Source organism: Acinonyx jubatus, chromosome A2 (genome assembly GCF_027475565.1).
Source record: "Acinonyx jubatus isolate Ajub_Pintada_27869175 chromosome A2, VMU_Ajub_asm_v1.0, whole genome shotgun sequence".
NCBI classification, from domain to species: domain Eukaryota; kingdom Metazoa; phylum Chordata; class Mammalia; order Carnivora; family Felidae; genus Acinonyx; species Acinonyx jubatus.
The window spans coordinates 76,039,784-76,066,721 of NC_069383.1; the positions used below are offsets into that span (position 1 = coordinate 76,039,784).

Genomic DNA, 26,938 nt, shown 5'->3' on the forward strand with positions numbered 1-26,938 from the left:
ATGCCTAAGATTCTCTACTAGACCATTTGAAATTAGCAAACTGAGCTCAATTTTTAGATGAAATTCAACAATAAATTTATCATCACACAGCTTTAAACGTTTATTACACATGGAAAAATTTTCACCTGCAATATAAATATTACCTTGTATTACTTTTGACAAAAATGTTGTATGCCCTGGCTGTTTATCTTATACTGTTACCCAAACTCTTTTGATCAAACAACTGAATTCAAAATCTCATTCTCTAAAATATTTATAGATAGTCTATTTTAAATACAACTAAACCACAAGGGTGAACTTACCACTTGCTAACTTTCTTTTGTCTGAGATAATACCAATATTATGAGCTAATGACTGGGCAAGTGTAACTGCCATTAAATCAGTTTTCCCAAACTGAAAAACAAAAACAAAATACATGTAAATACAAATTATTTTTTATTTAAGATGGGCCAGAGAAAGATGTCATAATATAATTGGAAATATGTAAGTTCTAAGCATCTTATTTAGCAGAGGTTAAACCAGTAGCTAAAGCTGAACTATGGAGCATTTGAGAAAAAGCTGTAAGAAATAAATCCACATTGGTAAAGTCTTATAGGGAAGCCTAGAAGCCAGAGAATCACCAACTTTTGGGTTTTGAAACTTAAGTCTAATTGTGAGTCCAAATTTTACCAGTGACATTTCTGAAAAACTTAATACTTGTATATACTTAAATCAGTCTTTCAGGTAATAATAAAAATAAAGGTGTAAATTATTTGGAACTTGTTTATCTTTGTGTATCCATCCAGTTCACTCCTGAAATTTCCCCAAATTAAACAGAGTGTGACTTCAGAAAACAAATGGTATGGGTAAAAGGAAGTGGTAATGATCTGTGGGCAAAAGAAACTTGAGAAGACCAATAAAAGGTATTTTTTTCATTATGTCGATTTAATATTTTTCTTGTAGATCACTTCCATCAGACTTAGTGCCCTAAGGGTATATCCAAAAGACAGTTTTCTTTGGAAAACTTAATCTATTTTTTTCTCTAAAAATTTACCAAATATTGAAGAAGGAAGAAAATTTCCAACTGGGTTGTTAGGTAGGAAGCCAATGCTTCAGAGAATTACTCAATTCTCCAGAAAATCAGCCAATGTAATAAACAGGGTTTTATTTTCAATAAAGGTAAAAGTAAAACATTTTCTCTATATAATCTGTAAATAGCTAAATTTGCAGATTATTCTAAGGAGAACATGAACAGAATTATCAAATATGATCTTCCATTATTTTCCTATTCTTTGTCCTCTGATCATTTTGGTTGTTAATAAAACAACCTAACATCTAGAGAATGTGGAATATGAGAAATGATCTCTTAAATATTATGAAAACATTTTCAGCCATCATACCACTTTGTATTGTACAGATGTTCACACCTACTTCATTCACGCCTCCTCCTTTCAGCAACGAGCAAATCCCACCAATATAAGCTGCCCCGCTCCGGCTACTCTCAAATTGACTTCCCCTTTTAGAAAAGGAAATGGAAAATGCTTACTCTTCGCAGTTCAAATATCATTGCACCTCTCATTATTAATTTACCACACTTATTTTCTCAACGAAAAACATTTCTATACTACATATTCCTGAGTAAGTGAGGAATGTGAATACGGTTTACACACATAGCCAAAGAAAAACGTCTGAGGGATGTTTCCCCACATGAGCAATAATATCTTAAATAGGACCATACTTATTTTAAAAACTTACTAATATGAGGTATTCTGAGGATACAAAAATCACTTCTGTGTTTATTTCTGGACAAAATACATAACTTGAATCTCTTAATGAGAAAACATCAGACATTCCCACAAGGAGGAACATTCTATAAAATAACTGACCTATACTCCTTCAAAATTAAGCCCAAAATACACAAAGAAAGGCTGAGGAGATCTCCCAAATTAAAGGAGACTAAAAAGACAGGACAATTAGATGCAATGCATGACCCCGGGTTGGGTCTGAATGGGGGGGAGGGAATTAGCTATCAAAGACATTATTCAGATAACTGGAGAAGTCTGAATATAGACTATGGGTTATTTAAAAGTCTTGTGTCCCCATTAAATTTCCTAGTTTTAGTAATTTACTCTGGTGATATAAGAGAATGTCTTTATTTTTAGGGAATATATATGTATTTAGTAGTGAAGGCCCAGTATGTGAGTATCTCCAACTTCCTCTCAAATGGTTCCAGGAAAAAAAAAATTGATAGATAGAAAAATAAATGAAGGGGCGCCTGGGTGGCTCAGTTGGTTAAGCGTCCGACTTCGGCTCAGGTCATGATCTCACAGTCTGTGAGTTCGAGCCCCGCATCGGGCTCTGTACTGACTGCTCAGAGCCTGGAGCCTGTTTCAGATTCTGTGTCTCCCTCTCTCTCTGACCCTCCCCGGTTCATGCTCTGTCTCTTTCTGTCTCAAAAATAAATAAACGTTAAAAAAAAATTTAAAAAAAAAGAAAAATAAATGAAAGCGAAAAAAGGGAGGGAAAAAGGCATAGAAGGACAGAAGGAATAAAATCATACACAAATGGGGCCAAATGTAAATAATTGATGAATCTGGGTAAAGAACATAAGATATTTCCTTGTAGTATCCTTGTAACTTTTCTGTAAATTTGAAATTGTATAAAACTTAAAAGTTATCTCAAAATACACTCTTTGACTTCCATTTAAACTTCCTTCAATAGTTCTTTAGATAACAGGTTTTTTATATGCTATAATATATAATTTGCTATTATATCACATATGCATTTTACCCCCAAAAAACTGAAATAGTGAGAAGAAATTAAAAATAAACTCCAGAAATACTAACGTCTCCCCTTGGAACCAAAACAAAGGTAACATTAACATTTAAAAGAAAGAAACTTAAAAGAATATAATTAATCTGTTAAGAATATTCTTTATAATATTACCAGTACTTTTACTCAATACTCTGATTAAAATATCTTAAAAATTAAATATAAATATATATTCAGTAATAAAATAATTCAAAATTAAACTTCTTACACTTTCATGACAATTTCAAACAACCTATACTTTAAAACTTCTTCCAAATGTATCTGCCATGTCAAATTCTAACTGCACTATACAGCAGAAAGGATATATCTCAGTCACAAGTAATAGAACATTCAACATGGAACCAAAAAAAGTAATAAATCATAAGTTACGTACGAAAAAAGATGAACTGCATCACTTTTCTCTTTGATAAAATCCCTCCTGTATTTCATAAACTCACGTAGGGTGATCAATGGATTTTCAGATATGGCAAACTTGTTGTCAGCTGCCCAGGTTTCCATGGCAACCAATACTATCCTTGTCTTCAGTTGGTCTTTATAGATCTAGTATATTAACAAAATGAACACACCAGCTATATACATGCAGTAAAATCAAATGATTTATGAACAGGACTGTAAATCTTTTATTAAAACCCTTGCATTTTAGTTAAATGTAAAAAACTCTAGTGTCTTTGAGGGAGATAATTATTTTTCTAATTCCTATGCATTTTCCTTGAGTAACAGAGAATCAAATTGTTTACCAACTAATTTCCAAAGAACACTAGTTAGAAACAAAAGATCACTTTTTGACAAATATTTGCACCCTTATTCAAGGCTCCCCCTGAGTCTATTTTCTGGCACCCTGGAAAAAGAATTTATGCATTCTTGGGTTTTCCAAGTAAAGAAAGGAACAACAAAAACACCCCAAGGATATAATTTCTATGCAACCTAACTGGCCTCAATTAAACTCACACTGCCTTGTCAAGAAAAGATTCAGAAAGTGAACACAGTAGGATTACTTAGTGCATTATTCCCAGAGACCTAGGCACTCTCTTGAAAATAGCATAACTGCTGTACTCTTTCTCTGTATCTTTGTTAAGGGCTAGGGCTCAACTTTTTATTTTTCAATGTGAAAAATATAAGAAGAATTTCAAGCGTAAATCCATGGGTAACTCTGACCACCGCCTTTTATCCTCTTCCCAGCCAGGGATCAAAATCAAAGAAGTCCACTGCAAGGTTACTAGGGACATAGAGGACACCTTGCCTGAAGGGCAATTCAGAGCACCGAAAATATATGAACCATATTATCCATTCTATTAGCAATCAGGAGAAGAAATTCCTCTATGGCAATACTAAGTAGAGTTGATACTTACCAAATCTGCCATGTTCACCACCGATTTTGCATATGTATTGGTATGTACAACTGAAAGCCGATGTTTTTTAAACTGAAAACAAAACAAACAAACAAGTGAAGGGTTTCCAAGGTCACCAGCAAGTAATCACCTCAGCAGACAAAAACATAAAGTAACTGAAATATCTCTACAGCTTTTTAAAAAAAAAAAAAATGTAAGAATTGAGAATTAGTTCTTTGTATGTTGTATAGTCTAGGAAAGGCTCTTAAAGTTTGAGGCCTCAGTTGATTCAACTGTGAGATAAAATAAAAAAATACCTATTCCATCCATTTCACAAGTTTATTTTTATCACAGAATTGTTACTCAAAATGATAAAACATGAAAGTTGTCTATGAACTGCAAGAGATGAAAATATAAGTAGGGTGGCCAGCCAGAAAAATGTACGTGAATACTGCTGTACGTATAAAAACTTACAAGTTCTACAAGACTTAATCAGTAAGAAGAAGAAAGTCCTAACGGGTCACAAAGAGGTAACTTAAAGGCTAGATGTGGATGCCATAAACCTTTTGTTTGGTAGTGTTTTAGAAACCAAGAATTATGTAAACCTGATTTCTGGCTTCCCTTAAAATTAGCATTCTCCCCATGGTGATAACTAGCAAGGCTAAGAGGCAGTTACTTCCATTAGACAGGCCATGTAACTTTGCTTTTGCCGTAGGCCTCAACCTCCTGCCCCATTGTTTTACTCCTGGCTTATTTCACTTGTGTTACCTGCCTATAGACATGTGAATCTGTGCTATCCTAAAACATCCAAATATATGTTTTTATAACTTAATCTGATCTTGTAAAAATCTCAGGAAATAGTAACATTCACTGATTTCAAAGAGGTAGAAAGATAAAACTTAGTTCTAGCCTGAACAAAGAAGCACCCAATCTGGATATTATTATCATTATCATTATTATTATCATTATTAGCAACAATACATGATCAATATGTTTGTTTACTTAATCATATACAAACAAATGAGACACTTTCCTTCAAATAAATCAAAGCAAATTAAAATGCACTTGTACTTGAAATTAAGTAAAAATCAGCTATGTTCATCATTGAACATGTTTAGTTTAAAACAGTGGTTACATAGAACAATTAGCATTATAATTCACTGCTGTGCTGTAAATGTAAGCTAGTGACTCCAACAAGTCCATGAGTTGAATATACACACACTCTGGGTCAAAATAAATGACTCAGCAAGAAGGAGGTTTTGCCAGGTTCCTATCCTAAAATCTTCACTGCTTGCCTATATAAGCATTTCCACATGGTTTGCTACAGAGCAAGCCAGAAATTGAAAAGCTGCTTTTCTTTTATTAGGATAAAGCTGTACATTTCAAACTAAAGTGTCACATTACTGGTGCCTCACTAATTTTTTTTCAATATAAAAATATTAATTAAGCAAATCCAAAGAGCTGACTAATTGTAAGTCAAATAAATATTTTTGGAACCTCACAAAATACTGCTAGTTACATCCACCTAAGAATGTTTCTAATTTACAGGTTGTTACTGGCTAACAAATACTTCAGCCACTTAAATGTCTTCTCCAAGTTACAATTTTCTGGGTTTCTTGTTTCTTCTAAACATATTTTTGCACCAACCGGCTTTACCCACAGGGACAGACAAGTTCAAACAACAAACATTTCAGCAAATCCTACCATGAGATGATCGTTGACAATCATCAGTTCAATATACTTGGTCTCCTCCTCTACATTACGAGGATGTCGACGAAGCTGCAATATAGTAAAGGAAATAGCACCTAAATAAGCCCTCTGAATTTAGCTGTAACTAAAAAATATGTTACACGTTATGTCACACATTTTACTGTGCCTTTTTTTCCAAACTCTCCTTATTTCCCCCACTCCTAGCCTCTGACAACCACTTTTCTACTCTTTTTTGTGAGTTTGACCTTTTTTTTTTTTTTGATTCCACATAGAAGTGGTACCATACAGTATCTTTCTTTGAATTATTTCATTTAGCATAATGTCCTCCACGTTCATCCATGTTGTCACAAATGACAGGATTTTCTTCTTTTTTAAGGCTGAATGATACTCCACTGTATATATTTACCACATTTTATTTATTTTTTTTAACGTTTATTTGTTATTGAGAGACAGAGAGACACAGAGCATGAGCAGGGGAGGGGCCAAGAGTCGGAGAGACACAGAATCTGAAGCAGGCTACAGGCTCTGAGCTGTTAGCACAGAGCCCCACACAGGGCTCAAACTCACAAACTGCGAGATCATGACCTGAGCCAAAATCCAACGCTCAACAAACAGGGCCACCCAAGCACCCCCCACGTTTTCTTGATCCATTCATTTGTTGATGGACACTTACACTGATAAGACTGTATTGTTTAATTGAAATATATACACACACATACACATATTATATATATATCAAATCATCCCATTGTACAGTTGTACATCCCATTGTACATCCCATTGTACACACACAATCAGTGTGTGTGTGTGTATACACATTATATATATATATCAAATCATCCCATTGTACACTTCAAGTATCTCATAATTTTATTTGTGAATTATGCTTCAATAAGGCTGAAAAAATGTTTTTAATTTTAAAAAACAAAAATGTATGAGAGAAATAAAATTTCCACTTTCATTCTTTCAGAATCCTTTTTTCCATTTTCATCAATTTTAACCTAGTTTTTGAATAGGTAATACATTTATATGGTTTAAAGAATTATCAAAAGGTTCAGGGTCAAAATCTTCCTCTCACTTCTGTTCCCTATCCACCTAGTTGTTAACCCTTCCCCCACAATTGGTATAGCACAGTTGTTTCTTCCAGAAATATTTATGCATATAAAATCAAATATAACATTTATTTTACTTGGTACTTCCACTTATTTCACTAGCTTTTGCATGAGGGTATTTTCACTTACCAGTATATCTTGGAGATTATAACATATGAAGGGCATGCTTTCTGTTTAAGCTCCTGCGGATCTCTGAGAGGATACAGGGGGTATCTGATGGATACTTTTATTCTACAATCTCCAAATCTGGGACTGAGAATGTCCCTCCTTCTTCTGGTACATTTTAAGGGATCTCCCAAATGATATAAGAGCTTTTGTTAGGATAGTTTTGAGAGCTTCCAGGAAGTCTTGGATTATCTAGTACAGCTCTATTATATGTCTGTTTAACAATGAATTTTCTCCACCTTCAAAATCATGATTAGTGGATGCCACCAGTAGGAGACACGAAGGCAGCCATATGCCTTTGTTCCCTGCAGTCAGTCTATAACACAGTCTTTAACAAGATCTATAAAATTAAGTCTTAATTTTTTTTAATGTTTATTTTTGAGAGAGAGAGACAGAACACAAGAGGGGAGGGGCCAAGAGAGAGGGACACACAGAATCTGAAGCAGGCTCCAGACTCTGAGCTGTCAGCACACAGCCCGACACAGGGCTCGAACTAATAGACTGCGAGATCATGACCTGAGCCAAAGTTGGATGCCCAACCGACTGAGCCACCCAGGTGCCCCAATTTTTTCCATTATGCTATCTTTGGTATCCATTTTTTCAGTAAATCTTTTTATTCACTTGTCCAATGGCTATTTTTGTGATGAGAGTATATAACCAAAACTAATCAATGCATGAATATTTGCTTTCAGAGCTGCATTTAAAATAAACTAAAAAAATTGCTGCCATGTGGATTTTGTTCCAGTGTTAACTGCATTCCCAAATTTTAACACTTATTTTAAAATTCAAATCCCTTATTACACCAAGTTGATAGAATTCTCAGTTTGGAAACCAAGTAGTAGTATAAACTGCATCCAATGACCTGAGGCTTTTTAAAAGTGGATGTTTTAGGATGACAGTATCTGCTTTGTAATTGTGGAAGAGACCTGAGTCTTACCAGTTATCACAGCAGACTGTCTAACAAGACTCAACATTTTCTCAATGTCAGAGACTTGCCATATTGGCCACACAGCATTCTAGCACCTCACCTCTGTGGGTTCACAGCTGTCTCAGAAAAAGAAATCTAGTGTCTGTCTGCCTTCAAATGACTGGATGTCACAGATGTTTATGAAGAACTTCAAGGAATGCGTCAAAAGAAAACTATCCTGTTCTCTGATCTCATAAGTCATGAAAATAAATATTATTTCAAATTAAATCCTGTTGGCATCTTTATTTAACTGGGCCTCAATATGTATGTATATTCACAAAATATATAAAGCTGATGTAGCAATTCACAGAACACAAGGGCTTCTGAGAGGCAGTATATAAAGTATATATGGTTATAAAAATACCAGACTTCCTAGGTCAGAATCTGAACTCCACCACTGGATAACTCACTATAACCCTGGGCAAGTTTCTTAAGCTTCTCATGCTTCAATGTCCTTATCAGTAAAATGGGGATAATAATAATACATTCCTTATTAGATTGTTAGGAGAATCAAATGTATTAATAAAATTTAAATTCTTAGAATAGGACGAGGCACAAGTAACCTGTGCCTCAATAAAAATAAGCAATTTTATTCACATTAGATATGTGTCTGTAAACTCATATTATGTCATACTTATAAACATATTTAAACAGAAGATGATTGGTTTCTTCAACTGTGTGATCTTACTAGAGATCTATTTCCATCATCCTATGTTTTTTATGCCAAACACCCATACATAAAGTATGATATTTTAATTCTAATAACCAGAGTTCTGTTCTTTCTTTCCCTCTCCTTTTCTGAGTATACTAGACATATAATGTTACGTTAGTTTCAGTATACAACACAGTGATTCAACTTCTAAGTTATGCTGTGCTCATCACAAGTGTAGCTGCCATCTGCGACCATACAGGTTACTGCAATATCAGTGACTATATTCTCTGTGCTGTCCTTTACCCCTGTGACTTGCTCATTCCATAACTGGAAGCCTGTGTCTCTCACTCTCCTTCTCCCATTTTGCCCATGACTCCACCCACTTCCCTCTAGCAACCACCAGTTTGTTTTCTATATTTACTGGTTTGATTCTGCTTTTTGTTTGTTTATTCATTTATTTTTTATATTCCACAAAGTGAGTGAAAACGTACGGTATTGTGATGAGCAGAGTTCTTATTATGCCTAAAGCATTCTCCAGTTCTATGATTCTGGTCATTTTCACATTCGAAGACATCATTTTTTTTTCCTGTGAAAGGGGATTGATAGCACCTACTTCATATGGTGCAAAGCATTATACAAATTGTCATTATTTTTTCCAAGTCCAAGATGCACTGAACATTCATAAAGTTGACATCCTGAGTTTATATCCCAGACTCCAACATAGTTTAAGTGTGGCAACAGCACTTTGTGGCTTTAAAACCTGATGGATTCTCTTTTAAGGGGGTATCTTTACAAGTAGACCTCATGATGTGGTACAACCCAGGCCAAGGAAAGAGGCCTATGTTATAAAGAACCCGAGATGCCACAGCAGGGGCCATAATCCATCTGTAAGATGAATAACCATATTATCACCACTATCTTGAGTCCTTTTTGAGTCTTGAAACAATATGGCCCCATCTCCACTGCTCCTACAGATCCGTCACCCTTACTGTTTACCATGACAAATGCCTGAACTAATAGTTAGCTATCTTACAGAGACTTAATGTAGATTTAGATGACTGGTAGTTGCCAAGTGTTTTCGAAACATCATGGAATATCCTGTGAATACATACCTGCCGTTTACTTCTTTTTGGTGCTGGCTTCAAAATAAATTTTGGTGGAGTGATGTGTACTTGCTGAAATTCTAAAAGGAAATAAAAATAAATTAATGTAACTTGTATTTGCCAGTTTTCTTTCATACAGAGGAATCAAAGTTTTACTATCCCTTCCTAGAATAAATTGTATAATTATACTTTATTAACTATTAGTAACAGTTACTATAACTGTTGATAATTAATGTAAGTTATAATTGGAAAATTAGATAATTATAATTATGTGGTTATTATAAATTTTATAATATATAATGTTACACTTAAAGATAATATAGAACATTAATCAAAATAATTGTGCTCATATTAATACTAAATACATATATCATGAATGAATATAATTAAAGCAATCTTGGGCACTATTCCTATTTTAATTTATCTCAAAATTTTTCTCATATTTCTGCAATAAATACTATCACATCCTTTATCAAGAATCTTCTAAATAGCCAACTTGACTTCCCACTACTGACCTTCATTAAAGAATGACACAGCAAACGCTGATGAAGATGTGAACAATCAGAACTCTCATATAGTGCTGATGAGTATAAAATGGTATAAGCACTTAAGAGAAATGCTCAGCAATTTCTCACACAACAATAGTTCTCAAAGTGAAATCCATGAACTAATGGCATCAGCATATTCCCAGCATACCTGGGAACTTGCTGGAAATGCAAACTCTCATAACCCACCCAAGACGTACTTCAATCAAAAACTGTAGCAACTGGTGCAGCCACTATGGAAGACAGTATGAGGTTCCTCAAAAATTAAAAATAGAACAATGCTAGGACCCTGCAATCCCACTTCTGGGCATACAGCCAAAGGAATTGAAATCAGCATCTCAAAGAGATACATGCACCACCATGTTCACTGCAGCATTATTCACCATAGCCAAGACATAGAAACAACCTAAATGTTAAAGGAAATGTGGTATACACATGCAATGAAGTATTACTCGGCCTAAAAACAAAAGAAGGAAGGAAGGAAGGAAGGAAGGAAGGAAGGAAGGAAGGAAGGAAGGAAGGAAGGAAGGGTAGAGAGAAAGAGAGAAAGAGAGAAAGAGAGAGAGAGGGAGGGAGGGAGGGAGGGAGGGAGGAAGGAAGGAAGGAAGGAACCTTTCTATTTGTGACAACATGGATGAACCTGGAGGGCATTATGTTGAGTGAAACTAGCCAGACACAGAAGGACATATAAGAGTCCAACTCCTAGGGGCGCCTGGGTGGCTCAGTTGGTTGAGCGTCCAGCTTCGACTCAGGTCATGATCTCGCGGTCCGTGAGTTCGAGCCCTGTGTCAGGCTCTGTGCTGACCGCTCAGAGCCTGGAGCCTGTTTCAGATTCTGTGTCTCCCTCTCTCTCTGACCCTCCCCCGTTCATGCTCTGTCTCTCTCTGTCTCAAAAATAAATAAATGTTAAAAAAAATTTTTTTAAAAATTAAAAAAAAAAAAGAGTCCAACTCCTAGAAGCAAAGTGGAATGGCAGTTGCTAGAGGTTAGGAAAAGAGGGGAACAGGGGAGCATTCCTCAAAGAGCACAAAGTTACAGTTGTACAAATGAGAAGGTCCTAAAGATCTACTGTACAGCACAGTGCCCAGAGTTAACAATACTATATTCAGTATACTTAAAATTTTGCTAACAGTGTAAATCTTGTGTTGTATTCTTACCACTACTACTACTACTAACAATAATAATAACAACAACAACAATAATAAAGAGGGTGAAAACAAACTGCTGGAGCTAATTGGTATGTTTACAACATAGCTTACAGTGATGACTTCATGGGTGCACATTTATCTCCAAACTCGTCAAACTGTATACATTAATTATGTACAGCTTTCCTTTAATGCCAATCATATCTCAATTAAGTGGCTTGGAAAAACCCTCTAGATACACGGCCAGGAGTCTGTGTTTAACAAGCTGCCATGAGGTACTCTGATGCACTCCAAAGTTTGAGAGGAATACACCATTGTGTGGTTAAACATACAACTACGCTGTGACTCGGTAATTCCACCGCCAGGTAATTAATTACAGAAGAAATGTAAACATGTGTCCACCAAAGAGATTTTTATAAGAATATTTATAGTTATTTTATTCAGACTAGCCAAAAAGTGGAAACAACCCAAATGTCCATCAACAGAATGGATAAAACTCTGTGTTATCTTCAAACAACAGAACGTACTCAGTAATTTAAAAAGATAAAGACAAACTGTTGCTATATCTGACATTAATCTCATAGGCATATGCTAAGCAAAAGAAACTGGACACAAGACACAATGCATGAAGATCTAAATCAGGATAAACTAATCTACAGCAAAAAAAAAAAAAAAAAGCCACAAAAGGGACTGCAGAAGTGGGAGCCACTGACTGGGATGCGGTACACAAAGGAAGGTACTGGGATAACAGAAATGTGCCAAATCTCACCAAGGGAGTACATATGTACCAAAACTCATTTAAAGGTATTCGAGATTTACATACTTCATTGCACTAATTTTTATTTAAAAAAAAAATTTTTTTTAATGTTTATTTTATTTTTGACAGAGAGAGACAGAGCATGAGCAGGGGAGGGGCAGAGAGAGAGGGGGACACAGAATCTGAAGCAGGCTCCAGGCTCTGAGCTGTCAGCACAGAGCCCGACGTGGGGCTCGAACTCACAGACCGCAAGATCATGACCTGAGCCGAAGTCGGACACTCAACCGACTGAGTCACCCAGGAGCCCCTCACTGTACTAATTTTTAAAACAGACTGTGCTAAGGGGTCCACAGGAAGTAAATAAACCTTTCCCAAATGTTTTCTTAGGGACACTAGTCCTGAGAGATGGGTCATGTAAAACAAAAGGGTCCACAGTGAAACAAGTCTGGGGGACACCTGACCACATTCTGTGTCAGAGACATGCATCATGCACAGCAAGACAAAGGTACTGATAAGTCATGACCCAGGAAAACTTCATTAAATCTGAAGTAAAAAAGCTTCCACATGAGCTTATTTCACAAAAATTGCAGTTTTGACATTTCTTTCTTTCTTTCTTTCTAATTTGTCATAATAAATCCAAGTATCTAGAAAGACAAATAACACTCTTAAAACTGACAGTGCCAACTTCTGATGGGAAAAGAAAACCAGAAACTAAGGGAGACAGACCTGACTTGGGGAAGAACACGTTGAAAATTATTGTTAATGACAGCAAAAGTGCCAAGTCATCTTTAAAAAGTTTGTATAGAAAAGAAACCCTGAACAAAGTTTAAAAAACAAAACAAAACTGGAAGACTGTATCACAGCAAGCCTACAGTAGAGTCCTTAGGGGGATCTTTATTTATTACTTTAAATATTAATTAATGTTTATTACTTCCAGTAAGACCTATTAGGTTGTAGCTTTATTCTCAGACAGACTGGCATGATTTACTTTCTTCCCATCACAGGGATTGTAAATGGTTTCACAAGGTAACCGAAGGAACAGCCTCAAGTATCTATGTAAAGTAAGAGCATCTATATGCTTATTTGCACATTTCTTTAAATTGTGAAATCTATAAAATGGATCCCCTAGCCCTTTGGCAGCAGGGCAGAAGAAGTGCAGAAGATCAAGGAGTCACAAATCTATTTCAGAGAAGGGACATTAGCAAACACTCATCTCATTTTCCAATAAGGAGACAATGTTAACTTCTTAAAAAGTATTTATTTTTTAATTTATTTTGAGAGAGAGCAAGCGAGAGCACACAAGTCAGGAGAGGGGCAGAGACAGAGAGAGAGAGAGAGAGAGAGACAGAATCCTAAGCAGGATCCATGCTGTCATCATAGAGCCTGACGTGGGGCTCGATTCCGGACACCATGAGATCATGGCCGGAGCCAAAATCAAGAGTCGGACGCTTAACCAAGTAAGCCACCCAGGCATCCCAAAACTTTTTATTTTTTTAAGTTTTATTTATTTAAGTAATATCTACACCCAATGTGAGGCTTTAACTCATGACCCCGAGATCAAGAGCTGCATGTTCTTACAACTAGGCCAACCAGGCACCCAACAATGTACACTTTTAAGTGGTTTTCCTAAGCAGTAGTTTAGGACATGCTCTTGGTTGGATAATTCTTCCATTTCCCCGCTGCCTCTCTCCCAGCACACGTTCTCATAGTGGCACAATCCAAAACCCCGCTCAGCCCCCGACTAGCTGTGGGCCCAGGAAAAGACAAGCTAGATGAGCCCATTTCTTCATCTATAAAATGTAAATGATAAAATCAATCTCACAGAGCTGTAACGAAGATAAAAATGAGATTAAAAATTCGAAGGTTCTGTAACCATAGGCAGGGCCCACTAAGAAAGGAAGCGCCTCCACCCCAGGTATTCAGAGTGTGCTCGGTCTTGAAAAGAAAATCAAGGAATCCAGTACATCCAAAGACAAATGTACTCCGTATAATCGCTGTTCGACTAACGAGGCCAAAGTAGGAGTACTCTGCCCTGCTTGTCATGCAAAGGTTTGGATCAACTCAAGCCAACACGTATAAATAAATGGGCCTGCAAACAAACACACGTGAGATGGAAAGTCTTTTCACAAAAACACATAATAATAAAAAGCATTAGTCTATAATCGTGCCTTCTGAAAACGCTGGGGCAAAAAGAGAGGAGGAAAACAACAAATGGGGAAATGATTACAAGTCCATCCCTGTGTTTATAAAATCAGTATCTCACTGAAAGTGAATTTTTCTGTATTTTGTCCACGCGGACCAATTTTTGCTCTAACATTATTTCTCCTTTCAGAGATACCCTACTGTGATTGTTACCATTTTAAAAAGTCTTCCTCCAATGTGCTCAAGCTTTATCTTTCCAAACTCATCCACTACAAACATGAGGTCAGTTTGCATTTTATTCTCCTTCTTGATGTCACTTGACCTCATGTCACTTTCTCTCTCAAACTGTTATGAGCAATCATGTGCTAAGGACATTTCACATACAGATTAGCTCTAAAGCATTCAAATGAATTATTAAGCCTGACTTTTTTTAAAGTCATAATATGAATACCATACCAGATGGAAGATCATCCAAGGGAAATTCAAACAGTCTGGATTTGTAAACCGAATGAAAATGGAAATCCTCCTGCAATAACAAACAACAGAGATTGAGCACATGCAACCACTTATCCCCAGCCTCGGGCAATGAGAGCTGAAGAAGCAGAGACCCCTAAAAGAAGCATGACTATGCGCCCTCCTGGATTTCGAAAGGCAATGAGCCACTGTGCAACCCTCCCCTGCCTGGATTCCCCCTGCACCAGAGAAATATCCTATTAGAAACAAAATGCCTCTGCAGACACAGAGGCCAAAGCCTGCAGTAATGGAAAATAAATGAATGAACCTATTCCCCCAAGGAGAAGTAAGACATCTGGGAAAATGGGCTAATGCTTTTTATAACTAGTTCCTTTCTGTGGATCCCTGCCCCACTTTCAGAGTCAGATAGTTTTGCTAGGCAAAGACTGCAGGGCTAACACTCTTCCAGTATCGGGAAGTAGGATGACTGGTGTAAGCAGATGCCCAAACGGACCTTGCTCCAAAATTCAAATGTCATACAAAGTTCTGTGACAAACCAACAGACAAAAAGTACTGTTCCATCTAAGAAAAATTAATGAACATTCAAGTAACTACTTCTGGCTTCTTTCCATTAAAAAAAAAAACAGAATGTCATAAACAGTCAAGTTTCATGATACTGCCATAAAAACATCACCTGGCCAGGCGAAGTGATACGACGGCCAGTAATAGGCATCCAGAAAACAAAATACAATACAAATAGCTTCCCTTTATGGGTGGCAACACAGTGTGTATTTTTAGAAATTACTAGAGTGTTTGAACACTGTTGCACGACACGATGAAGAATGTTTCTGTGCACAGAGCTACAATGGAAGTGTATTATCTTTCTCTGCAGTCTATAATATTAACTCAACCCTCTTCTAGTTTTTTTGGAAAATGAATTGTTTCAACTAAAATGAAGGAGAAATTAATAAAACGGATTTCTCTACATTTCACCAGCACAAGGCCTTACAGACAATAGGCAATAGAGAAAAATCTGAAATCCAGAAAAGAAAATGAGTTGGAAAATCATGCATCTATTGAGTTGATGTGTAACAGACTGAATGATTGTGTCCATCCCCACCCTGCCAAATTCATATGTTTAAGCCCTAACTCCTAATGTGACTGTATTTGGAGATTGGGCCTATGAGAAGGTACTAAAGGTTAAAACAGGTTTCAAGGGTGGGGCTGGGGTCCTTACAGGAAGAGGAAACACCAAAGCGCGCTCTCTCTCTTTCTCTCTCTTTCTCTCTCTCTCTCTCTCTCTCTCTCTCTCTCTCTCTCTCTCTCTGCCATGTGAACACAGAGTAAGAAGGAAGCCATCCCAATCGAAGGAGAGAGCCCTCGACAGACATGGACCCTGCCGGCACCTTGATCTTGGACTTCCAGCCACCACAACTGTGAGAAAATAAATTTCTGTTGTTCAAGCCACCCACTCTCTTATGATGACTGCCTGAGCAAACTAAGACAAATCACAGCACATTATGGTGGAGTTAGAACAAAAATGGAGGCTTCAGAACACCTGAGAAGGAAAGTATTTCCAGTATCCAGAGAAAGAGACAGACTTTAAAAAACACTTGTGGTTTTGGCTTATTCAATATTCAATTATATCCTGACTCTAAAAATATGAAAATAGAGACAAAAAAAAAAAGGGAGGAAAAGGGAAGAGGGAAAGCCCCCAATATAAATTTTTACATTGGCCACAAGAAACGGGAGCACTTACTTGGGAGGTGTCATTCTCTTCTGGTTCAATGAGATAGGTGTGGTTCCCATCATAGAACATTCCACTGCCAAGGACAAGAAAATAATCAGGCATAGCCATCTTGCCTCAGAACAAGATCATTTTAAAATCAACAGCTGCCGAAGGATGAATTCACTTCTCAACACTCACTTCCCAGTCCCACCCATCATTGCCAGTTACACACCACATACCATAGACTCACAGACACACACACATTCCCCATATACCACACCACACACACCCTACTTACCACACACCACACACATACACACACACCCCACATATACCCCCACATACCACACATACACAGCACATACGGATTACATACTACATACCACACACCATACCCCACAAACCTCCCAATACCACACCCCACATACACATACACACTGCACCACATCACACATGGGTAAACACACACACAAACACACACACACACACACACACACATACACACACACACATACACACACACACACACACTACTGAAGGGAAAGGCCCGTTCCTCTGACTCCCCATAAACAGCAGGGTCTCCTCATCCTGACACTTCCCAGGTTCAGGGTTATCATTCTTTAACTGTGGTCCATTATTCCTCCCTCCAACACGTAATTTTAAAACTTTATATGCAAATAGTCACCTGGAGAGCTTGTAAAATTGTAAAACTTTCAGGGTCTTCCTCAGATTTCTTGGCTAGGGCCCAGGAAGCTGCATTTTAAACAAATCCCAGGTGGTTCTGACGCAGGTTGTCAGGGACTACACTGAGAATTGCCTATCTACCACACACCTGAAACGTTCTCTGGTAACAAGAGATGATGCATTTCAACAATTTACCATGCGCTAAAAACTTGACACTCATTTGAATCGCTTCCACAAATGTATGAGGGAGGCAAACTTGTACGTTTGCCTATACTCATTTTACAAGAAATGAAACCAAAGCTCAAAGAGATGAAGTAACCTGACCAAATTACATAACCAGGAAGATCAGAGGCGGGAACAGAGAGCCCAGGCAGATTGGTTCCTGAACTGCCTATCTGCAGTTGGCTACCTCTTCATCCATTCACTCATTCAGCACACACTTATAGAGCACCTACAATACACTGCTCTAAGTGCTGGGGGCACCATAGTGGACAAAACAGATGATTTTTCTGCCTTCATGGTGCTCATGTGCATTGCAGGGAAGACAGACAAAAAATATATAGTCAACAAGTATATATATATAGATATAAATATAGATATATATATATACTATATATATATAAATAGGTATATATATTGATATATCTATATATCTATATCTATATCTATATATGGTGGTAAAAAATTCTAGGGAGGAAAGTAAAGCGGGTTAAGGACAATAAATTGTGCTAGACGACTGGGTGTAGAGACCAAAGAGAGAAGACTGTTGATTTACATAGAGTCTCAAAGAAAGGCTTTCTAGAGAAGATCTGAAATAAAGGAAGGGAGGATATCTGTGCAAAGAGCGTCGAGCCCTAAGTGTGCTCCAGGAACATCAAGGATGCAGTGTGGCTGGAGTAGGGTGGGTGTGAGGAGGGCTCTGAAATGATTATCAGAGGAAGAGTGGGGCCACATGAGGCAGGCCCTTCTAATAGCCCTGGCTTTCACCCTGAGAGACATGTGGATTTAAGTTAGCAGAGGGAAACACGATCGCTCTTAAATTTTAAAATAATTGCTCCAACTGCTGAGTTAGAATAGTCTCTAGGATGGCAAGGACAGGAAATGGGGAAATTATAGCAATAATCCAGGTGGAAAAAAAAAATGGTAGCCACCTAGATCACAATGGTAATGGTGGAGATCGCGAGAACTGGTCAAATTGGGGGTAGTTTTTCAAAATTAGAACACCAATAGGATTTACTAATGAATTTGAATTGGAGTATGCAAGAAAGAGTTGTGTCGATGAAAACTCCAAGGTTTTGACCTGAGCAACTGGTGAGATGGGTTTGCCATTTAGTCAGATAGGAAAAGCTGCAGGAAGGACAGAATGGACCTTGGAAGCAGGATGCAGGGCGCAGGGCATAAATCTGGAATTGGGTTTTGATCTCTTAGGCTGAAGATGACTATAAGCCAACTGAGAAATCCTCTGGAGGGCATTTTAAGCTACAGATGGCCTCAGCTCCCACTCAGAGAGATCCTGATGGCCATTCCTTCTAGGAGAACATGGTCTTTCTACTAAGATGAAACCTCTAATGACACTGAAGAAATGTGTCTTATCATTCAGGCATCTGAGAAGGGACGAAGTGTGATCTTCAGGAGTCATTTCTCAGTGTTATGTGGAAATGACTGCATGAGACACAAACTGTTAAGCATATAATAGTATTTATCTTTTGATGATGGCTTAATGGAATCAGTTGGTTTCCCTGAGCTGTAATCATAATGGCTTTCAGCTCTGCCTCTATCCAAATTCTTTCATTCCTACTGTAACATCTTCCACATGCCCTCAACTTTCATATACCCTTAGAACTGCTTCTCTCACAAAGTACACTTTCTGAATTTGGATGACATCGCATTTGGAATTTGAAGATAAACAGATGCAATTTATAAGATATTACTGACAATACACTCCTAAAGAATCAGAGTGGGGGAAGCCTTTTTCAAACAGTAGACCAAATACGACAGCAGACATTCTCTCTGCACCTGTTGAGAACTGGCCAGACCCATCCAGAAAATGGTACAGAAAAACTACCCTTTGCCAAAATTCACATGGCTATGCTGATTAAACAGCAAGCAGATTGTTTTGTTTAAATAATCTAGGGTATTATTTCCTCTTGCATTAAGTTGGTGTCCAGTGTGAAAGTCAGTGACCTTTATTGGATCTAAACATCATGACACACAGGGTAAAGAAATCAGATTCTGACATCATATATATCTAGAAGATTCTGGCTCCCTATATGATAATGTGCCATCACTAACTCTTTAACTATTAAAAAGCATATGTGTTTTATTTGTTTTGAGGATTGACACCTTTCGGTTGTATTTATATAAAATTCCAATAAGTATATCAAGTCCACACAGAGTATAGTTTTGATAAAAACCAGCATCCAGGACCTATTTATTATAGGCTAATAGAACTGATTTTTTAAAAGGCTGGATCAAAACAAGATTTTGAAAAGAAACAGCCATTCTTAAAAATTGCCACAAGAGGGCAATAAACTTACATCTGATCCCATTCTTTTAGGTTCCTATAGTTACAGGATTTTGTCATAACATCAAACATACCAGGACCAAAATACTGCCTGTTAGTCCTCTGAATTTGAAAAAAAAAATGTGCAATCCTGAGAAACTTAACAGAAACCCATGGGGGAGGGGGAGGAAAAAAAAAGAAAAAAGAAAAAAAAAGAGGTTAGAGTGGGAGAGAGCCAAAGCATAAGAGACTCTTAAAAACTGAGAACAAACTGAGGGTTGATGGGGGGTGGGAGGGAGGATAGGGTAGGTGATGGGTACTGAAGAGGGCATCTTTTGGGATGAGCACTGGGTGTTGTATGGAAGCCAATTTGACAATAAATTTCATATAGTAAAAAAAATAAAAAATAAAAATTTAAAAAAATTAAAAATTTTTTTAAAATGTGCATTTTCTGGTTCTTTATGGAAAAGATATAAAAATATGCATCTTTCCCCCCTTCATGTTCTTCAACTGAATTCAGTAAATCAAGAAAAGTGAGAGATCTATGTATGTACTTGGTAAATTACTAAAGATGAGTCATGGATGAAATAATCTATTTCATATCCAAATCAATGTAATTGATACAATATAAATTATTTAATATTTAGTAATATCCTTTAAAATATTTGTCAGCAATTTTTTTTCAGAAAGTAAAATCAACATGAGGATAATTAATAATAAATAACAAAATGGATCAAGAGTAAATTTATCCAACACTCTCACAAACACCCAAACATGCTTATACACAATCCTGACAGTGTTCCTAGACACATGATGCATTTTCTGTTTGTTTCTTTTTGTTTCATTTTAAACAGAAAGTTTTCTCACGACAGAGGTAAATTTTACCTAGTTAAAACAACTGAAGCTGCCTCAGAGTGATACTCCTGATATAGTCACTAAAGTTTCCTTAAAGTTTCTTTTCCATCCTCCTTGAAATGACTGTGTAAGGTTAGTAGCAAGCTCCTGGTCTACCAGAGTCCCTGGAAGGCAGTGACACCTTCTCATTGCTTCTCACAACATGCTGTTTGGAAAACTGGAAGACACAGTGGAATAAGCCCTGGGCAAGATGCTTACATGGGAACTTTGGGTTGAGATGGTAAGAGGAAGAGAAGGAGAAAAAAGCCTCTTCCTATTTATATCACTATCATACATTTGTTGTCACGAATGTCGATGGGCCCAGGGTACCACTCTTACCAGAAAGCTGTGCTCATCTTGAGATGAGTTGTAACAATTTTATTACTGAAGGGGACTTTAAATTTATTTTTACAGATAAGAAAACCAAGACCATATGAGGCATGGATTCCTGTTTGTAAAAATGTCTCTTTAGTCAAAGACTGTAATCAAAGTAAGTAAAAGTCTTTCAGAGCAAACAATCAGCAGATAGAGGTCTTTCATGCTCTTGGGCATCTGGTGTCATTCCTCTGGTTCCTCATACTCTCTACCTTCTGCCTCTCGCATACCTACTGCCCAAGTCTGACTGGAGGCACCACTTAGGCAGACTAGCTCGATTTTCCTGGATTTCCCATTAGAACTCTTTCCTAACGTTAAGACCTGTCTGCCTAGCCCTCTCTCTTGGAAGGCTCTATCAAAGCCTATTCCAGGGCCCACTCTACCTACTCAGATGGCATTTCTGCGGAGGCCTCAAGCACTACCTCATTCCCCAGTGCCCACTCTCTATTTGCATTTTTCTGTTACTTTCTCTCTCAAAGAAAACATACCTATCTCATTCCATAGTAGGAAGCTGAGCTAGTTTTAGCTTCCCCCACAGGACTGTGAGCTGTTGTGGACAGGAGTCATGTTCTCATTGCCTCGATTTTCCCAGGGGCTGGCACATAGCAGACACTCAATAACTGCTAGCTACACAAAAAAGCCAGATCTCTTACTTGGGAACTGACAGGATGCATTTTAAATTTTCCAAGAAAAAATTTAACAAAACTAAAGTGCTGGTTTGTTCCACATCCAAAAAAAAGTAAAACAAACAAGGAAGAACTGAGATGATTTAGCTTCAGTAGAATGAAGAGGAGTGACACGGTAGCTTCACACGGTGTTAACAAAACAAGTAAGAGCTGGCCACCTGTGTGTCACCATTAGCGACAGAACAGAGGAAGTGGATGTATTCCCATGTTAAACATCAGCAAACATTCTTTGATAATGAAGGTTATGAGAAAGGAAGCAAGGCCCCGAAGAAGGATGAACTCCATTCCTTGGAGGTTTCCGAGAACAGACAGACGCTCCCACAAGCTTGCTGTGGGTTTTAGGTGGGATTCTGGCCAAACAATGGGCTCCAACACATAAGCTCTTGAGGTGATTTGCAGTCTACTGTCTTTGTACAAGGAGTCAAGAGTTTCCACCTACTAAAATTTCCACTATTCCATAAAAGTATAAAAACTAGCATCAAGAAGGAGTAGGGGCAGAATGGTACCAAGGGTCTAAACACCCAGAGAAACAGAGACCCACATTATGCAAACCGCTCCTGTCCCAACTTGGATGAAACTAGAAAATGCTTCAAACATCACCATGGGGTGTCATATCATAACTCCAAAGACCCTGGCCTGTTTCCGCAACTCTAATCTAAAAATCTACCTGGTTTCGAAACCTCAGAAGAAAGTAAGATCAGATCCGTTGCTGATTTAAAATTATTTCTTGACATAAGAATTTTAATTACAGTGCATTAAAAATAAAGAAAATAAGTGACTGAAAGAGTGGATAGTACAAAAAATTGGGGGGACACTTACTGAAGTCCATGGCATGTTGACAATGCAACAAATGAAGCAGGGTTTCCTCGGACACGGCCCTGGTAGTAGCAATGTTCTCCTCCCTGGAAACAGAAACCGAGAGCATAAGCCTCCACCATCGCCAGGAGCATCACCCACGTCATTCCTCAGGTTCCAGTGCACGCCATACCTCCATGTCTAAAGCTCTGCAGAATATTTCGCTATTCAGATTAGTGCTATCAGACCTCTTCTAACAGAATTATTCATAAACACTCCAAGCGAGCCAACTCCAAATCAAAAGATGAAGAAATAAAAGTTGACTTAACTTGCCTTTTATGTAGGTGATGATAGAAAGAGCAAAGAAATAGATACTGAAATACATCTGTGGCTCCTGCATCAGGATCAGTTGAATCATCTATCTCCCCAGTCATGAGAAACTCAACCTAGAGCACCAGCAAGATGATGCTCTTTCACATACAGATAAGTAAAAATGACTATAAATCATTCCAGAGTCACTAAATTAAACTGATGGAGGAAAATACCTATTTTTATAGTGTTTATAGCAAAACTTGACAAATTTATACTATTTTGTTCTCCAATCATGAATGGCTTTCCCAGGAAGCTGTCTGGGTGGGGTTTGAAATTCCAAACTTTCTTCTAGCAGCTGGTTACATTAACTAAAATCCCATGAGACTCATTTCTTTGGATTAAACGTTCCTGGAAAAGGTAATAGGATAAATCCTCTGCCATCTCAGGGTGGTGCCTCAGTCTTCAAATACCTGCCACTCAGAGCATAGTCTAGAAACCAGCAGCACTAACACCCCCAGGAGCTGGTTAGAAATGCAGTTTCAAACTCCAGCCCCAACCTACCTACTTATTATAATCGGCATTTTAACAAGGCCCCTGTTGATCCATATGCACATTAAAATTTGAGAACCATTGTTCTAAATGGCCTCTTCCATTCCCCCACTAATCTCCTATTTCTTCAGAAGCTGAAAGCTGCTACTTCAACTGATCCACTGAGATGTGAAAGAATGAAATCAGAAGGACTTGAAGAATGGATGGTTTAAAGGGGCAAATGCTATCTGCCTTATAGTCTGACTTTAGGACTAATCCTACCTCAAATATTCAGTACTTGACAAGTAGAGGGGAGAGAACAGAAAGACACAGGATGTAACAAGCCTGAAGACATTTTCTGCACTGGAATCCCAAGGAAGGCAGCTGGGCCTGTAACTTCTGCTCCTCGTGAGATAATCCTACAGGATCTGGGGGACCTCAGCTGCAGTGAGGGGGCAGAGAATAGGCACTCGAGCTAGTCTGCCTAATCCTGTGACATCACCAAATCTCCAAAGGAGTCACTGAGCATCATGAACTGAGGAATGCAGTTGGATTTGATGGATGGTAAGAACAGGGGGGTACTTCACCTATAAGCCTGGCAGGGGGTATAACCCAATAGGCCACAGACTGTATTTCTGTCCTAGGAAATACAGACAGACACCAACTTTCTGCATAGGGTTTGGTGTAGATGCTAACTGCATGAGCTATCAGCTCCTTCATTTACTGGCTGTGTGACCTCAGGCAAGTTACAGGCCATCTGGCAAATGGGGGCAACAATTTCAGAGGGGTGTTCAGATCATTAAAGAGGTAAAATGCAGAAAGGGCTTAGAATAATGCTTGCCACTTAGTAAGCACTTAATAAATGCTTGCTACTGTTATAATTACTGTGTGTCAATTATTCAATGTGCATACACAATCACCTTAAATCCCTACATCAATCCTATAAAGAAATATTGCTCCCTCTGTTCTACATAGGAGGTCACAACCTTGAGAGTGAAGGTTGTCCACCTGGGAAGTTGCGAAGTAGAGATGCAAACTTTATGTGAATGTGTAAATGCAAGCCCTGTGTCATTTCCCCTACACTACTTATGAGTTGGGCCTAGAACCTGTAGGGTGTCTAGTGAAAATCTAACCTTTCCCCCAGGCTGCTTCTTTAGGGGTTTTGTTTGTTTTAATTTATTTTGTGAGTAAAGCTAGGAGTAAATTTAACAGAGTTTAAAATATCTTCTGTTGTGAATTATCCATAACATTAGATTGTAAATTAGAACTCACTATGTTTCAAAAGACCTTGTTTTCCTGGAAACATCTAATTGGACCAACAACACTCTAGCTTTCTACTCAACAGACAAGAGGGGCCAAGAGTCAATGGGGTCACCTGGATACAGAGATAATTCTATCTAAAAATGTTTCCCTCTATTGGATAGTTACTAAATAACCCCATCAGATCTCTTTCTGAAGTCTAAGACTGTAGTGAACAGCAGATATAAAGATAGTAGAAACAGGTGGCTCAGTTGGTTGAGCATCCAGCTCTTAGTTTCCACTCATGTCATGATCTCACAGTTTGTGTGTTCGAGCCTCGTGTCAGGCTCTTTGCCAACAATGCAGGGCCTGCTTGGAGTTCTCTATCTCCCTCTCTCTCTACCCCTCCCCTGTGCTCTCTCTCTCTCTCTCTCTCTCAAAATTAAAAAAAAAAAGCAGAAACAAAAAAGATAATCACAAGAATTATGGTATCAAATTAGGGAACAATGGAAGTTGACAAGTCACTGTACGTGGGGAAAATATGTCAGAGGCAAAGGCACATAAGAAATCTTTTATAAACTACTAAAGTTTTCTTTAAAATGCCAACTCTGGAAACATGTTATAGTAAATCATAAAAAAAAAAAAGAATTCATGTTTTAAAACAATCTTCCAATATACTGGGACTAAATAGATGATTAGATAATGGAAAACAATCTTTCACTAATTTCTGATTCTGAAAAATAGGAGTCAATCCAAAAACAGCATATGATTGAGACCCATCTGCACAAAAGCCTAACACTGCAAATGAAGCAAAGAGCTCAATATGGTTGACTCATTATCAAATGTTTCCATGACACTTCAAGAAAAGCACAAACAACAGGGGGTAAAATCTCTTCAGTTGGGCTATTTACAATTCCTATCCTGAGGCTCTTCACTGATGGTACATGAAATTCTTCTAAATACTGATGAGAATTAATTTCTGTGTTGTGATTTTTTAAGGGATTATTAACCAGATAGCAAGTTATTAAAATAAGAACTAAAGCAATGAAGTTTTACATTGAAATTATTAATTTATTATTAAAATAAATAAAATAAGTATTGCTTCTCAGCCTTTTGGCTAAGATCAAGTATAAAATACATAAAATAAATTTAATAGATTTTGAGTTTTTATGTAACTTTTTATCCAGTATTTTTTTTTTGTTTACCCAGTATTTAAAAATTAAAATATGCTTACAGAAAAATTCTAAGAATTCAGGAGGTACATGACAAAGAGTAAAAAAATATCTCCTTCATAAACACTGTCCAGGCTATAGATGACTCCTAAAAAGTAAGCATGTTTGGCAGATTTTGTGTGCTGTATCAGGAATGGTCTGTATGGTATATTTAAGGAAACACCTAAATACACAGATATCTATTTCAGTGCACAAATGGGCTGTACACTGGGCACACTGTTCTGCCACTTAATTTTTTTCCTTTAAGTTAACCTTGACATCTTTGTATATCAATATCTCATTCTTCCAGTGATGGCATAATATTCCATTAGAGGGGTGAACCATGATTTATTTAAATAGTCCTGTACTAACAGACATTTAGATTATCTCCATATTTGTTTGTTGTCATAAACAACATTGCAAACATCCTTTAACATATTTTGTGCAATTCTGTCGCTATGTCTGTAGAACACATTACTAGATGTGGATCTGGCAGGTCAAAAAATATGTGCATTTTAAATTTAAAAAAATACTTTAAGAAGCAAATAAAATTGTGTATCTTTGCACTCATATCTTAAAAGAGGCACTCCATTTGAAAATAATACACTTGTATCTTAAAAGAGGCACTCCATTTGAAAATAAAAACAGTATACTGCAAAAAAGATGACTCCTTAAGCCAACTTTCTCGAGTATTATCAATTATAAAAGTTCTCCATATCTTCATACAACTTTCTTGAGGAACCAGATGCTTTATGAAAGTAGGTATTATAAATAATAATCTAAGACAGATGTAGGAAAAGAAAAAAGCCAGCAGCACATCCTAATAGAGTTCGGCTCTTTATCCGACTGCCAGTCAGAGCTTTATTCCTTAAAGTCTCTTTTGTTCCAGAAATAAATCCACTGTCATTGAAACTTTCTTCGTACTCCTTGATTTAGTAACACAATCATAACAGTACAGATGTTTATTTTTAGCTAATTAAATAGTTATAGCTAAAAAAAATTACCCACCTCTATAAAAATGAACTGTATGATAGCTCCACTGGTTTACTTCCCCCTGGACAACAGGCTTATTGTAATTTTTATTCTAGGGAA

At 37.4% G+C, this 26,938-nt stretch overlaps 1 protein-coding gene across 30 annotated transcripts in view; it reads right to left on the reverse strand.

Annotated features, from left to right (window-relative positions):
• Window positions 1–26,938, reverse strand: part of ADAM22 (ADAM metallopeptidase domain 22) — a 234,883-nt gene that overhangs the window by 63,430 nt on the left and 144,515 nt on the right. For all 30 annotated transcript variants that reach the window (XR_008296861.1, XM_053218484.1, XM_053218489.1 and 27 more), the window contains exons 5-13: window positions 22,581–22,663; window positions 16,650–16,713; window positions 14,894–14,963; window positions 9,858–9,928; window positions 5,844–5,918; window positions 4,161–4,232; window positions 3,185–3,351; window positions 1,411–1,495; window positions 303–393 (exon numbers count right to left, since the gene is read on the reverse strand). Coding sequence is in view for 29 of the 30 variants with exons in the window: in XM_053218484.1 (XP_053074459.1) it covers window positions 303–393; window positions 1,411–1,495; window positions 3,185–3,351; window positions 4,161–4,232; window positions 5,844–5,918; window positions 9,858–9,928; window positions 14,894–14,963; window positions 16,650–16,713; window positions 22,581–22,663 (778 nt within the window). In the remaining variant the exon portion in view is untranslated. The remainder of the gene's footprint in view (window positions 1–302; window positions 394–1,410; window positions 1,496–3,184; window positions 3,352–4,160; window positions 4,233–5,843; window positions 5,919–9,857; window positions 9,929–14,893; window positions 14,964–16,649; window positions 16,714–22,580; window positions 22,664–26,938) is intronic.